Source organism: Saprolegnia diclina (genome assembly GCF_000281045.1).
Source record: "Saprolegnia diclina VS20 unplaced genomic scaffold supercont1.41, whole genome shotgun sequence".
Classification (NCBI taxonomy): domain Eukaryota; phylum Oomycota; class Saprolegniomycetes; order Saprolegniales; family Saprolegniaceae; genus Saprolegnia; species Saprolegnia diclina.
This window is the reverse complement of record NW_008246108.1, coordinates 153,578-166,070: the sequence shown is the minus strand read 5'-3', so window position 1 is coordinate 166,070 and position 12,493 is coordinate 153,578. Positions and strand designations below refer to the sequence as shown.

At 56.6% G+C, this 12,493-nt stretch overlaps 6 protein-coding genes across 6 annotated transcripts; 2 read left to right on the top strand and 4 right to left on the bottom strand.

The window, feature by feature from the left end:
• Positions 1-586: 586 nt before the first annotated feature.
• On the bottom strand, positions 587-1,664 carry SDRG_11373 (hypothetical protein; the record flags this gene model as incomplete). Its single annotated transcript, XM_008617408.1, has 2 exons — positions 587-1,539; positions 1,589-1,664. 2 exons carry the CDS (start codon positions 1,662-1,664, stop codon positions 587-589), a joined length of 1,029 nt encoding a protein of 342 aa, XP_008615630.1.
• Positions 1,665-2,370: 706 nt separating this feature from the next.
• On the bottom strand, positions 2,371-3,551 carry SDRG_11372 (hypothetical protein). Its single transcript, XM_008617407.1, has 2 exons — positions 3,379-3,551; positions 2,371-3,334 (listed from the first exon to the last, which is right to left on the bottom strand). Exons 1-2 carry the CDS (start codon positions 3,428-3,430, stop codon positions 2,568-2,570), a joined length of 819 nt encoding a protein of 272 aa, XP_008615629.1. The 5' UTR covers positions 3,431-3,551; the 3' UTR covers positions 2,371-2,567.
• A 1,138-nt stretch (positions 3,552-4,689) lies between these two features.
• SDRG_11371 (hypothetical protein) lies at positions 4,690-5,145 on the top strand (the record flags this gene model as incomplete). Its single annotated transcript, XM_008617406.1, has 1 exon — positions 4,690-5,145. The coding sequence occupies one exon, from the start codon at positions 4,690-4,692 to the stop codon at positions 5,143-5,145; it is 456 nt and encodes a 151-aa protein (XP_008615628.1).
• Positions 5,146-5,180: 35 nt separating this feature from the next.
• On the bottom strand, positions 5,181-6,024 carry SDRG_11370 (hypothetical protein). Its single transcript, XM_008617405.1, has one exon. It carries the CDS (start codon positions 6,005-6,007, stop codon positions 5,222-5,224), a length of 786 nt encoding a protein of 261 aa, XP_008615627.1. The 5' UTR covers positions 6,008-6,024; the 3' UTR covers positions 5,181-5,221.
• A 1,049-nt stretch (positions 6,025-7,073) lies between these two features.
• SDRG_11369 (hypothetical protein) lies at positions 7,074-8,289 on the bottom strand. The gene is made up of 2 exons (XM_008617404.1): positions 8,173-8,289; positions 7,074-8,120 (listed from the first exon to the last, which is right to left on the bottom strand). Exons 1-2 carry the CDS (start codon positions 8,201-8,203, stop codon positions 7,186-7,188), a joined length of 966 nt encoding a protein of 321 aa, XP_008615626.1. The 5' UTR covers positions 8,204-8,289; the 3' UTR covers positions 7,074-7,185.
• A 3,508-nt stretch (positions 8,290-11,797) lies between these two features.
• On the top strand, positions 11,798-12,283 carry SDRG_11368 (hypothetical protein; the record flags this gene model as incomplete). Its single annotated transcript, XM_008617403.1, has 2 exons — positions 11,798-12,071; positions 12,117-12,283. 2 exons carry the CDS (start codon positions 11,798-11,800, stop codon positions 12,281-12,283), a joined length of 441 nt encoding a protein of 146 aa, XP_008615625.1.
• Positions 12,284-12,493: the final 210 nt, after the last annotated feature.

Here is a 12,493-nt window from a genome sequence, read left to right as displayed (position 1 = left end):
ACAATATATCAACTTTGTGCACTAGTATCTCTAGCTGCCTGGCGGTGTGGCGACACTGTCGTTCGTTCGCATGACGCGTCGATGCCCGTCAAATGGATGGTAACGCTCTCTAGTCAAAACCTCATTTTATGGCCTTTGACGAGTAGCTCTGGGATGTACAAAGTCGAGGCAAGACGTGCGTGGACAGCAATAGTATTGTCGTAGCGACCTTCACTACAATAAAAAGCCTCAACGTTGAAAGATGGATTGAGCCCTTTTTGAGTTCCTTTTCGGTGTTTTGATGTCTTTTTTTCGAGGTATTATTCAGCGATGTTCAAGACAACACGACAAGCCAGCCTGATATCACCACGTCACTGGACGAGTGCCTCGTGCTGCTGCCATGCTTCGTCGTCGGACGCGCATCTCTACGTGGAGTAAGCAGGGTGATATGAGGTACGTAATGGCGATCCCTATCAACTTGGTCGTACACTGTCCCTCTGCCTTGGCGCGACCCATCGTCCACTGCGCTTAGCTCATGCTAATGTAGCAACGCGTCGAGAAGAAGACGGAGGAAAGCCCTTTCAGGGGGTTAAATAGGAGGTCGAGACTAGATGTAAAAACTATCTTTGGAGCGCGGTTTGACGTTCAGGGGGCTCACCATGCGATCGACGTAGCTGTTAGCGAGGTTGGTCGACGGCGTGCGCTCGCTGCCCGTCTCGGTGCTTCGGTGCAGTTGCATCTCGGACGCCCGCTCCGTCCGCAAAAAGAGCCACGGGTCGTTGTTGACGCTCGAGATCGTGTCGACCGACGACGACGACCAGACGCCGTTGGGGCCGTGCGTCGCACTCACGTGGTGGTGGGCCCAGGGGCCGGCGACTTCATCCTGTTCGTCTTGAAGGATCGAGAACGTTGGAATGTACTTGGGCGTCGACGTCATGTCGAGTGCAATGGGCTCGGGCTTGCGTTCGTGCGGCGACCGCACCGGCGTCTCGATTGGAGGTGGGCGCGGGCGCTGGCTCTTCCGCGGGTAGTACTTGCGTCGGTAGTGCAGCGTGATGAGCCCCATGAACGTTCCGAGGGTGCCGGCGACGATGAAGAAGAGGACCTGTGGCGGAAACGCCGGCGACGTATGCAGCGCTTCGTCACCGCTATTGCTTGGCGCAGCGTCGGCCACAATGACGTCACAGACGACCCGCGCCGTGCGCTGGGGCTGGCACTCGGGCGGCAGGAGGCGCTGGCACGACCACGAGCCGTTCGCGGCGTCCGACGCGATCGCGCACGGCTGGCACGAGGCGCACGAAGCGTTGAGTGGCACGGATGCGCAGACGACGTCGCACGCCACGGCGCCCACCGACGCTATGAGGTGGCACACGACGACGACGACGGCGACGCTCCACTGCAGCATCGGGACCGGCGGACGGGCAGATTGGTTGTATCTTGCCAATTCCACCAATGGCAAAGTGGCAACCAGTCGGTCCACGGATGGCGTTACGCGAAAGGCTGTTACGGGGCGCTTGACACGACGGGGCACGGCGCGGCGACTAAGGCCGACGTCCGAGCCTCCGATATGCCATGCATTAGTGTCGGCATTATCTCGGACGACTTGTACACGCCGGTGTCGACCGGTCCGCGATCGACGCCGTGCAGCGGGTGAGCAGCATCGGGCCGGGCAAGGTTGCCATCATCTTTGCTGCGACACGGTTTCGAAGAACCGGCTATCCGGATAGGCCGCGCGGCCGGCGCCATCGACAGGCACCGCCGTGCTCGGCGCACGCACGACGAGGCATGGAACGTCCACGAAGCCATTGCGTTCGATCGGCGCCGGCTCGTGGCGACGGCAGCGTCGCTGCGCCCAGCAAACAACTGACCTTCCAGCGCCCACCGTCGTCGTCCGTTCCTCAGAGGTCAGAGGCGCCACGCACCACACTTTATTGCCGGCCAAGCACTGGTCCAGACCGCCGAGAGTTATCCGGATGCAAAATCCACTGAAAAAGTGACGTGGCGCCATGCCATGCGAGATGCCACGTCGGCGCTCCACGCTGGACGTGTGAAAACCACGAGCGCTCGAGACGACAGATTACGAGACTGTGATGCTGTGTGGGTAGAGACACAAGGGTGCCATGCAACACCACGGTGACGCACTACTCCTTCCCGTCGCGTCTCCGTATCAGCTCATTGTACGGAAGCGCGAATGAGTCTCGGGCAGGCACGGACTGAAGTTAGTGATCGTGGATGACATACTTTAGACGACATGTCTAGGTGTGCGATACGACGAAGGGTGGGAGATCTGTGCATACCAACCATCCACGAGGCGCCGTTAAGTGCGCGGAGACGATCTTCATCAAGTCGCTCCCCATGAATGAAGGACTCAACGGTATACTAGGGACGTTTTCTCGATAAGATTTTGCAACTAAGAATGGCCGAGTCTACACGCTGCTTCAGATAGTACACGTTTTCATGACATTTGTGTACTTCGGGCGATACCACCACCGTCGGTGTGGTCTTGCCAATCACGCAACTTGGACTTGTTGATTTAAATAAGACAGAGTAATAGATAGTCACCGACAGAGACACACACACGATGCAACTCACAAACGGGGAACGCTCGTCGTCTCGGGCGGCGCGTAGACGCCAGTCAGATCGAAGAAGTCGTCGTCGCGCGTGAACGTGGCCGTGTCCCGCATCATGACGACGCTCTGGGACAGCGCCATGTCCGAGCAGTTGGACGAACTCAAGTCGTGCTCCTTAAAGACCCACGGATCGACGCTCGACGACGTGACTGTGTCCAAGTACGACGCGTTTGAGCTCTTGGGTACCTTGCTTAGCCCGGACGCGAAGAGCGAGTACTTGCGCGCCCAGACTTCGGGCGTCGGCGACCGCAGTGTGTCGTGCAACGTCGGCTGGTACGGACGCCGGGTCGATCCCACGAGGCTGAACGCCGAGCTTTGGTGGGCTTGCTGCTTTTGTGCTACCTTGCACCGGTACCACAAGACAATGACAACGATAATGACGACGAGCATGCCCGCGGCGGCACCGAGGGCGACGATCGTCGATGACGACGACGACGTAGTGTCGGGCGTCGCGATGGGTGGCGGTGGCTCGCTGGTCGACACTGGCGCCACGATGCGTGTGGTCGTGTTGAGAGTGGTGGTCGTCTTTTCGCCAAGGAGACCCGCGGTATGGTTGTGCCGGACCACACATAGAGTTCCATGAAGCAGCGTTGCGCACTGCGCCGCTGGCATGTACAAACAGGTCGTCGCGCGCGTTGATGCATTCGTGGTGTACGTGCACGGCGTGTCGGCGGCGGCGGTCGCGACACCGAGGCAGGCGACCGTGCAGTCGGGCGACGCCGTCGCTACGTCACAAGGTGAGGCCATAGCTGTCGATCGCACGACGTACCGGCGACGGCGGCGACGAGAAGGCATAGGACCATGACATGTAGGCGGCCCATGGTGGCTTCAAAGATGCTGCTGCGAGAGCCCGTCGTCTGCGCAACTTACGACTGTGCGACATGCCGATTGGCCGTCCCTGTCAAGCGTGCATTGCATACGTCGTGCACTATGCGTTTTGAGAGGTTTGCATCGCTCCGCTCAAGGTGACAGGTCGGCTGCGTTCTGCACGCAGTGCTGTGTGTTTCTATCAACAAAAGTGACAACGAGATTAGTTACTGCGACCGCCACAGTCTGCGAGCGTCATGCCCGCGACGGCGGCGAGATGCATGCGTACAGTGTACGAGGGTGCGACAACTATCCATGAGCGACTGCAGCAGGACGGATGGGTCGATGACTGCGACAGCATCGTCGGATGCGTTTCGGTGATTGTTCAGTCGGTCACGGCCGCTATCGCAAGTCCACCAAGGCGGCTACATAGACTCTACGACCATCGCCTTGCACCTTCAATGGTGCAAGCGTGACGTGAAAACGAGCGAGCGTTGGTACGCTGGACGCCATTGCCCGATCGCGCCCATCCCGGCCACCGCAAGACCTATTTGTGTGGGAGCCCGGCACAATACCAAGCCGAATGCAAGAAATACGACACTGCGACCGCTGCAGCACGCAGGTCCTAGTAGCGAGGCGTACGTAATGATGAGGTGCAATGATTTTTGTGCCGTGGTCCACCGCAAGGGCGCGTCTATGGGGTGGTATCTGTGGCGGGTCAGCTCCTTGAAACGAAGTCGTTGCCAACACCAAACCTTTTATCAGTTGATCGCCCCGGACAACGTCGAAGTGGCATCCTGTAACCTTGACAAGAGAACCTTCGCCATTGACAAGTACTACCAAGCAAGTGATGCTGACAAGTGGTTAGGGCTCATTGCACGGGCAGGTCTATGCCCGATTCCATGTGTACAGTGTGGTTTTGGCTCGGCCTGTGTCCTTTGGCTGGTCCACTAGAGCGTCTTCATCACTTGGAATCTCAAGGCTTCGATTGGACTTGTACATGGCTCTACCACCGCCTTTCTTCCGCACATAACGCCCGTAGCCCTTCAACGCCCAACAGTATATACTCGAGCCAGACGCACATCGACTTTGAATCTGGTGCGCCGTATCACAATGCATCGGCGCGACGGTAACGTTGTTGTCGCCATAGCCCCGCGCTGTTGCACGCCAGCATTGCGCCGCAGACACGCTCCCAGCGCCGTGGACACGCACGTCGAGCTTGACAGAGAATTTGCAATAAAATCGCTCGCTCATTGCTGTGCGGAAACCTCGAATGGGCACCACGTTGAGCCTCGTGTACCGCGACTGCAAAGCGCCATACCGCCACGAAGCGTTCCGGCGCGACAAGCACCACTACATGACGACGATCGACGTCCAGCGCGCAGCGGCCGCGCGACTCCGGGCTATCACGTGCCGTTCATATAGGCTTCGACTTGTGCTCGCATGCGCCGTGGTGGTGTCGCTCTGCTGTTTGCCGTGGCCATGGGAGCTCAAGCACGTGATCTATCGCCTCGCGCTCGGCGGGGTAGTGTGGGTCCTACTAGATCAGCTCGACGAGTTCTTTACGTTTCGTGTCGAGCTGTGGCGGACGTCGGCAACGGCCTTTCTCACCAGGCGCGAACTCCGGCATGCTGCGGAAACGTCAATGCGCCAACTCATTGTAAGCCGGTCGCCGCTACCACCCGTGGGCGAGCCAGGCGTTCGAGTGCGTCGCGCGCTGACTCTGTAGCCCAAGGCGACCTTGGACATGGACTTGGTGACGCGTGAAGACAAAGCGTCGATGTTAAATTAGTAAAATAAGAGTGTTAGAGATGCACGGGGGGGCGCGACGACGACGACGGCGTGTCGAGCGCGCCGTGTCGACTGGACTTGCTCGACTTGCTGGATTTGCCGCTCAAGAACACGTTGTTTAGAAACGTCGGGTGCTCCCACCACATGCGTGTTGAGTGGAGAGCTACGTGGCTCGGTCCCACGCTGTCTTCGTTGGCCTTGTCATGTTGCACCGTAAACTGCGGCAACGGTGTTCGCGCCGCGCGCCGGGCTTCTTGGCGCCACCGCTGCACCTTCCACGCTGCCGTCGCCAGCGCCACGACTGCCAACGCCGCAATGACAGCGATGCAGACCGCCGACTTTGTGTCCAACGACGACTGCCCGGCGGCGGCCGTTGCAACCATGTCGGCGGTTGTCGGTCCCGGTGTCGAAGGCTCACGTGTTGTTGTACTGGGGGTCGTTGTGTTGGGTAACAACGTGGTCGTGTTGCTCGGGATCGGTAAGGGCACAGCCGACCGATTGGTCGGCGTTTCGGTGGTGGAGTTATTGGTTGCTAGGACATTGGCCGCGGCCACGCAGTCGGGCAGGGCGTCCGTGCAGCGTAAAACCATCAGCGTATCGTTGCAATGGCCGGTCGTCGCCGACAGAAGGCAGTTGCCACGCACTGATTTGCACTCGAGGATGCCCGTCGTGTAGCGAAAGGCGCCGTAGCCGCGCGGCAGTTGCACGCATTGCCACGGCGTCGTCGTCGTCGTCGTGGCGTCGACGATGGCGTTTGTGAGGAGTACGAGCACACCGCTAAGGCAACTGCGCCGCAGCATGAAAGATGACCAACAGCAAGTGAAATGACAACTGAAGAACGTTGCACCAGAGATAGGGCCACCTGCTGCGTGCGAGAATGAGACCTGAAACCAGCCTGCGCCGTTTTCTAGTGTAACGGCGACTAAACCAAATCAGATGGTCTACTTCAATGTCCTATGCTGAGGATTGTCGACTGTTTCGACAAGAGCCGGTCGTTCGTTCGTGTGTTTCAAGGCACCAAGCAAACAAGACTGGGCTTGCTAGAAGAAACCTAGAACCGTTTGCAGCTCCAGCATCAGCGGATGCATTTTCGATACGTTGTCTGTTGCTACGCTTTTTAAAGCGTAGCGAGCTCGACTTGCGAGAGGCGCGCCGTGATAGTGCAACCCTGCTTGCAATGTTTGGCGGACCGGAAACGACATATCCGCCGACTCTTTGCTGGCTCAAAACCGAATCTTCACATGTCGTACATGCATGTAGTTGCCGCTAGTATGCCAGCTTTGAACTGCGACGGACCCTCCAAAATTACAGAAAACAAGCCAGAACCAACCACCTCGGGCGTGTCGTCCACTTGCGAAATGCTGGCGAATATCGTGCTCGCATGCAATGTCCCCAGACGCATGGCAGTACTGTCGATGCCAAAGACGTACGGAGCATTCGTGGCGGCGTCGTCGACACTCGCTCAACCCAGTAGAGTCTTCTTGACACGAGTGCAGACGTTACAGCACGCGTGCATCGGCAAAGTAGCTTCAGAAAAGAACCCCGAGTGTTCTGTTCGAAATGCGCCGCTGGCCGATCTCAACCGTTTTGTCAGAGGCCAAGACGCGCACACTTGGAGATGGTTGCCCTCCGCTCGATGACACGTTGAGCGCTCCACCGCAGATACGTTTCCTGACAAAGCTCGGGTCCACCATGTCTTGCACTCCACGCCGTCACGAGGAGTCGACGCGATGCCCCCTTGAGATATGCCATTTCCACATCTTATTTGCACTTTCCACATCTTATTTGCACTTTGCAAAACTGAGTTTGCACTTCGCAAAACTGAGTTTGCACTTTTCAAGATTGCATTTGCACATTTCAAAAATGCGTTTGCACTTTGCAAAATGGAGTTTGCACGTTTCGGTTCGAGTGGGCACTGGACAAACGCATTGGTTCTATCGACAGTATAAATAATAGTTTATGAGGACGCGGTTCTCGACTAGATGATGTGCTGGGCGTCAATCATTGTCATGTTGGAGATGCGCGTCCGCATGCTCTCAAAGCAAACGCCGTCTTCGACCGAATCGTGGTTGCTGTTGAACGTCGCGTTGCTATTGAACGTGTCGTTGGGTCGCCGCATCGTCGCAATCTCCTCGTCTGCTTCGTCAAAGACGTGGAACGGCACGTTGACGACCGCGGGCTTGGACCCGCGCTCGAGCAGCGTCCCGTTGTTGTTCATCGTGTTGGTCGACGACAAGCTCAGGAGGCTCATGCCCCGGAACGTGTCGAGGGGCCGGCCACGCGTGAGCACAGGATCGGACCGCGTGCTGTAAAACTTGGCCATCGACGGGCGGTAGCTGTCGAGCATCGCGATACCGTCCTTCGAGTCGGCGCTGAGCCGCGGCGCATCGTCGATGGCTTCCGTCTGCCGGTACATGCGCCGCGCCAAGAGGATGCCTGCAATCAAAAATGTTGCCCACACGGAGACGCCAACGTAATTTTTCAGCGACGACGACGACGCATCGTCCGTCGATGCCGTCGACGCGGTCGTGGGCGATGGCGAGACGATCATCGTCGCGTTGTTGGCCGGTGTTGGTGACGACGTGACGACGACGGGTGTTCCGGGGCCATCGGCGTTGAGTGCCGGGCTTTGGGTTTCGTTGCGTGAGGTGCGCAGTGGCACAATGGCCGGTGTCGCCGTCGGTGCCGACGCCGGCGGCGTGCACTTGGTGCCAAGGAGACACTCGGCCTTGGCGATGCCTTCGGTGAGGCTGTTGAGTGCGTCAACGCATCGCGTGTCGTTGGCGCCCAAGGCGACGAGGCAGATGGGGCAGGCATGTGTGGCGCGGGCGCAGAGCTCGCCCGAGAGGAGGCGGCAGGTCGGCGTTGAGCAGATCGTGCTCTCGGCGGCACCTAGCTCGAGACAGCACCATACTACAGTCGCGACCGTACATCACTCAGTGCCACGGGCGTAAAGAGGTCATACCGAGAACGATGGCGAAGAGGCGCCGGAGCATCGTGGGCGCTGCGGGCGGTCGTTCGTGGTCGTGCTGTGCTTGATGCTGAAGTGCGTTCGATGCATCATCCACCTGTCGCAGCCTCTCTACCTCGCTGGCTCCCCACGCCCTTTTGCCCATCACCAGGCGCCATCTGGTCGCGCTGGGAGATACCTCCGTTTTACACCAGTTTATCCCAGTTTTACATTCTCACTGGTGGGCACTCGTTCGCTGCACAGGCTAGCGCGCGACAATGAGGCAGTCTCAACTACCGGGATGATGCTTTGGTGTGCCAGCATAGCGCAGTGCCCTTGGTGCGGCTGCGCAGTCGCAGTGGTCGCATCGGACTCGGAGATGGCCCTGGCGTGCAATGCTGGAGCGGCCTGTATGTGAAAAACCCCGAGCTGTGGGGTAAATCCCAAATGGCGTGTTGGAGTCGGAGCGTGACCAACCTGCAATTCTCAGAGGAATTACCGAAACTACGACAACCGTGTGAATCATTTCTCGGACACGCGCCAGCTCCAAGTGCAAACTCACACGGCGCCAGGATCACTAACATTCGTCGACAGCTTTCGTCGACTGAATTTCAGACTCGTTAATGGCTGGCTAGGACGTATACCAGTGACTGGCTCGTACACGCACAGCTGGCTGCAATAGATCCCGCGATCTTGAGCTCAACGACGCTCCCGTCGCCTCTCGAAAGGTATAAAGGGAAAGACAACGAAGGGACCACGCACGTGGAAGGAATGTTCAGTGATAGTACCATGCGTACAGTTGTCGTCGATGGAAACGAGCCGACCGCAGCCTGCCCCACGCAGCAGGTAGCAAAAACGAATCACTTACAATGAACTATACGAGATCGTAGTTCGAAGGTTGTGTATTTAAAAACAAATCTGCGTGGATTTAGCACTAGGAATATCAAATAACCTGATCACGTCTATGGAAACGCCACTTAAAATTTGGACAAGCCATAACATCGCCAAACACGAGCGTATCCGACAAAATGTTGATACCATTATGATCTCAAGACATTAAATATCATGCGCCACACAACAACGAACTAGTTTCTTCATTAGTCTTGAAGGGTTTGCATTTGACGCATTTGGAAGTGAATTTGGGAGATGTGGCATATACAATTCTAAGCGCACCCAACCGACATCGCTGCGAATGGACCCAATTTGGACAGGCAATAAATTCATAAATACGTCGAACTGCACGATGCAATGGGGCTTAGCCAGCTTAGAAAAGCATGAATATCATGTGTAGTACAACGCCAGCCTCCAGCTATATGATTTACGCCTTCATTGGGGGCCATGAAGACAACCATAAAAACCTTTATTTTTGTATCGAATAGTGGTAACCAGCTTATACATGCATTCTTAGTGCTGTCTATGCGAACTTCGATTCATACAAATATCAAGTTACGACAGTCGGTCGTTTTTGCTACCTGCTGCCCCACGCTCGTGTCGCTGGCTGAGGTGCGACGCAAACCCCAATGTCCAAGTGTTTCGTGCGAGACGATGACCTCGCACCACGTGCTATCAACCAACGAAGCTTGGAATCATATCATGGCGCAGCCTGGGAGGCGGGCAGTTGTGGTGGCGACAGCGTTGGGCACGGCTTGGTGGCATGCATTTCACACGTTTTTCACATGATCATGTGTGGTATTCCACACGTACACCACGGCGACCTCAACAACGTGCGTGCCGCCCATGCAGCAACCAGTGGACCAACGACAGCAGTAACTGCGCTGGAGCTTCGTTCCAGTAGTGGGATTCGCCCGCAAAAGGTCCATCCAAGTCCATCGGTGGCTGTCCATAGCCCAAACGATTTGTACGGTACAGTACTGTACATAGACCGTCCCAGAATACAGCAATCAGTCCTGTAGCCAGCCGCAGTTTGGCTGCATCGTCGTCTCACACGTCGTTGTGCATTCGAGTGCAGCGCATTCGAGTGTTAGCCATCCGGCACAGAGGGGTCACCAACATAGTCGGCGCTATCGCAGTACCAAACGTGGTTGACGCGCCTCAAACCGTGCGATCGCGGGACCACTCTACCTATGCTCACAACGGGGCTTTTGGGGGGTGTAAAACATCATGTAGGTATGCACAGCTTGCCCTACTACAACTCAATTGGGGTCCATCGCTTGATAATGCTCCTTGTCGAGTGCTTTGCGATACTTGTATGGTCCTAACCACCAGCGTGCCACGTCATTCAGGCTCCAAAATCCACCAATCACAGATGTGCATGACGAGCAGTCACCTCGCGCCAGATCCATTGTTTGGTGAAAACGATACCAATCGATGGACTCAACTTCTGACGCGAGGATATATAACGACGAGCCTCGCTCGCCGACGGGGCAGCTTTTTGCGCGACACGCTGCTTCCTGCCACTGGCTGTAGTACAGTTTACTGTTCTCACATTGTGAATGATACGAGTTGCAAGTGCGCCAATGAGCAAGTCTATCACCTCGTAAGCTTGTGCTGCGACGTGGTGTGGGGCACGATGCTGCGCGGTTACCACGAATGATCCAGCAACCATCGTTCCTGTGCAGTGAATGCACTCACCAGATGACATCGGTGTGTGGCCGCTCGCCAGCGCGACATCACTCGAGTCTGGACAGGTTGCCTACGACAAATCTATTTCGCACTCACCATTTTTTGCAAATCAGACATCTTGGCAAGATATCTCCAGTGTTTTTGAAAGCCGCATCGTCGTCCATTCTCCCCCTATGTACCGTGCAATGGTGGGTAAAATCATCGTCGAGCAGGATGTCTCGATGCATCTGATGTATCTTGACGTTTGGAATGCACTTGGTGATCGGCACTATATCAACCCGCGTCGTGCGTCGCTGACAGCAGATGCATTCGCAGAGAGGCGACCGCGAAATTCGCCAACGGCTGCAGTCGGAAGACGACAAAAGTGTCTCGGTCTGCGACCACGCGAATGACGCAGTGTCGTTTATAGCCACAAACTTTCGTCCTAGACCAACCTCTGCAAAGTGCAGGTGACCTACAGAAAACCGGTCACCCCGTGACTGGAATTCGCTTACAAAGTATGCTCAACTTCAAGCTGCGATAAGAACCACTTTTGACGCCATGGTCGTCATATTGGCCGAAAATGGATTACTCCATACTAGTCGAATGACGCATTCGTGTCAGCCCCGCATAGCACGTCGACGACGCTACGGTTCGCGAGGACCAGATGCGCGCGCATTTGTTCCTCTTGGGAAACCGAGTGTGAAACCGTCGTGTCGCTCTGCCACGCATCTTTGCTGCTTCATATTTCTCAGAATCAGCAGCTTCTGCAGACACACTCAACTTGAAGGCGTGTTGACGTCGAATGATCGATCTCGTTCGACCCTGGTTCGTACCCGTTCGACACTGCGATGTCCACGGCCGCGCGTTGACTCTGCGGTATGCATTTATGTGTCGGTACTACGTTGGGGAATTTACAAGATTGCAGCTGTCTCTGCCACCGCGTGGTTCCGTGCTGTCGCACTCGCGTCGTCGTCGTGGTATAAGCGAACGCCACCTGGGACACGCTGGGGGCCTCCTCAGAACCGAGAAGCCATAATTTCATTTCCGTGCCAACCACACTCCGAGTTCTGCCCGCATGCAGGCCTTTTCCCACGCCGATCTTCACTTTGCCCGCCACATGCAAGCCAAGCGGCAGGCCGATGAGCAGCGCAAGGCCGCCGAGCCCAAGGCGTCGGCGCCCGCCAAGTCGGAGCCGAAAAACTGGCGCCAAAAATACCTCCGCAAGCTCAACTTGTCCAAGACGGACGACGACAAGACGCTGCGCCGCGCCCAGTCGTGCAGTGCGCCGATCGCGATCCCGTCGGACCTCGAACGCAAGAGTTCGGGGTTGTGGTGGGAAGACGACCGCCGTAGTTCCCCGATCGTTTTCAATCGGGATGATGAGAACGCTCAAGTCGTCGACGAGTGGGACCTCGGTCTCGACGATGACAAGCCGTACCGCGCCTCGACAGGCAGTGCGATGCCACCCCGCGCGCCTTTTGTGCCGCCGCACGAGCTTGTCAAGAAAGAGACCAAGCACACGCCGGGCAACTTTCGCAAGAACGTCGTTGTCTGGATGTAGCTTGGTGCAGGACTTTCTCGTATTTAATCTTTCTCTCTATCAACATGTAGCCTTTTTATCGCAGTACACTCCGTCATGTCGGCAGCAGCCTTGGTGACAGCCAAACCATCCCGAGTGTTGGTGCTGCACTAAGAAGCACGATGACTAAGATTAGGCGATAAGAACTTGGCCATCATTCAATACGATTACTTTACGCGTTTACGCCAGCAG

Bases quoted from the DNA above. Each gene is read 5' to 3' on its own strand.
- SDRG_11372 (XM_008617407.1), bottom strand. From the start codon at position 3,430: ATGGGCCGCCTACATGTCATGGTCCTATGCCTTCTCGTCGCCGCCGTC. The intron at 3,335-3,378 runs GTACGTCGTGCG...CTTGTGACGTAG, and splicing joins TCTCGTCGCCGCCGTCGCCG to CGACGGCGTCGCCCGACTGC.
- SDRG_11370 (XM_008617405.1), bottom strand. From the start codon at position 6,007: ATGCTGCGGCGCAGTTGCCTTAGCGGTGTGCTCGTACTCCTCACAAAC.
- SDRG_11369 (XM_008617404.1), bottom strand. From the start codon at position 8,203: ATGCTCCGGCGCCTCTTCGCCATCGTTCTCG. The intron at 8,121-8,172 runs GTATGACCTCTT...TCGCGACTGTAG, and splicing joins CCTCTTCGCCATCGTTCTCG to TATGGTGCTGTCTCGAGCTA.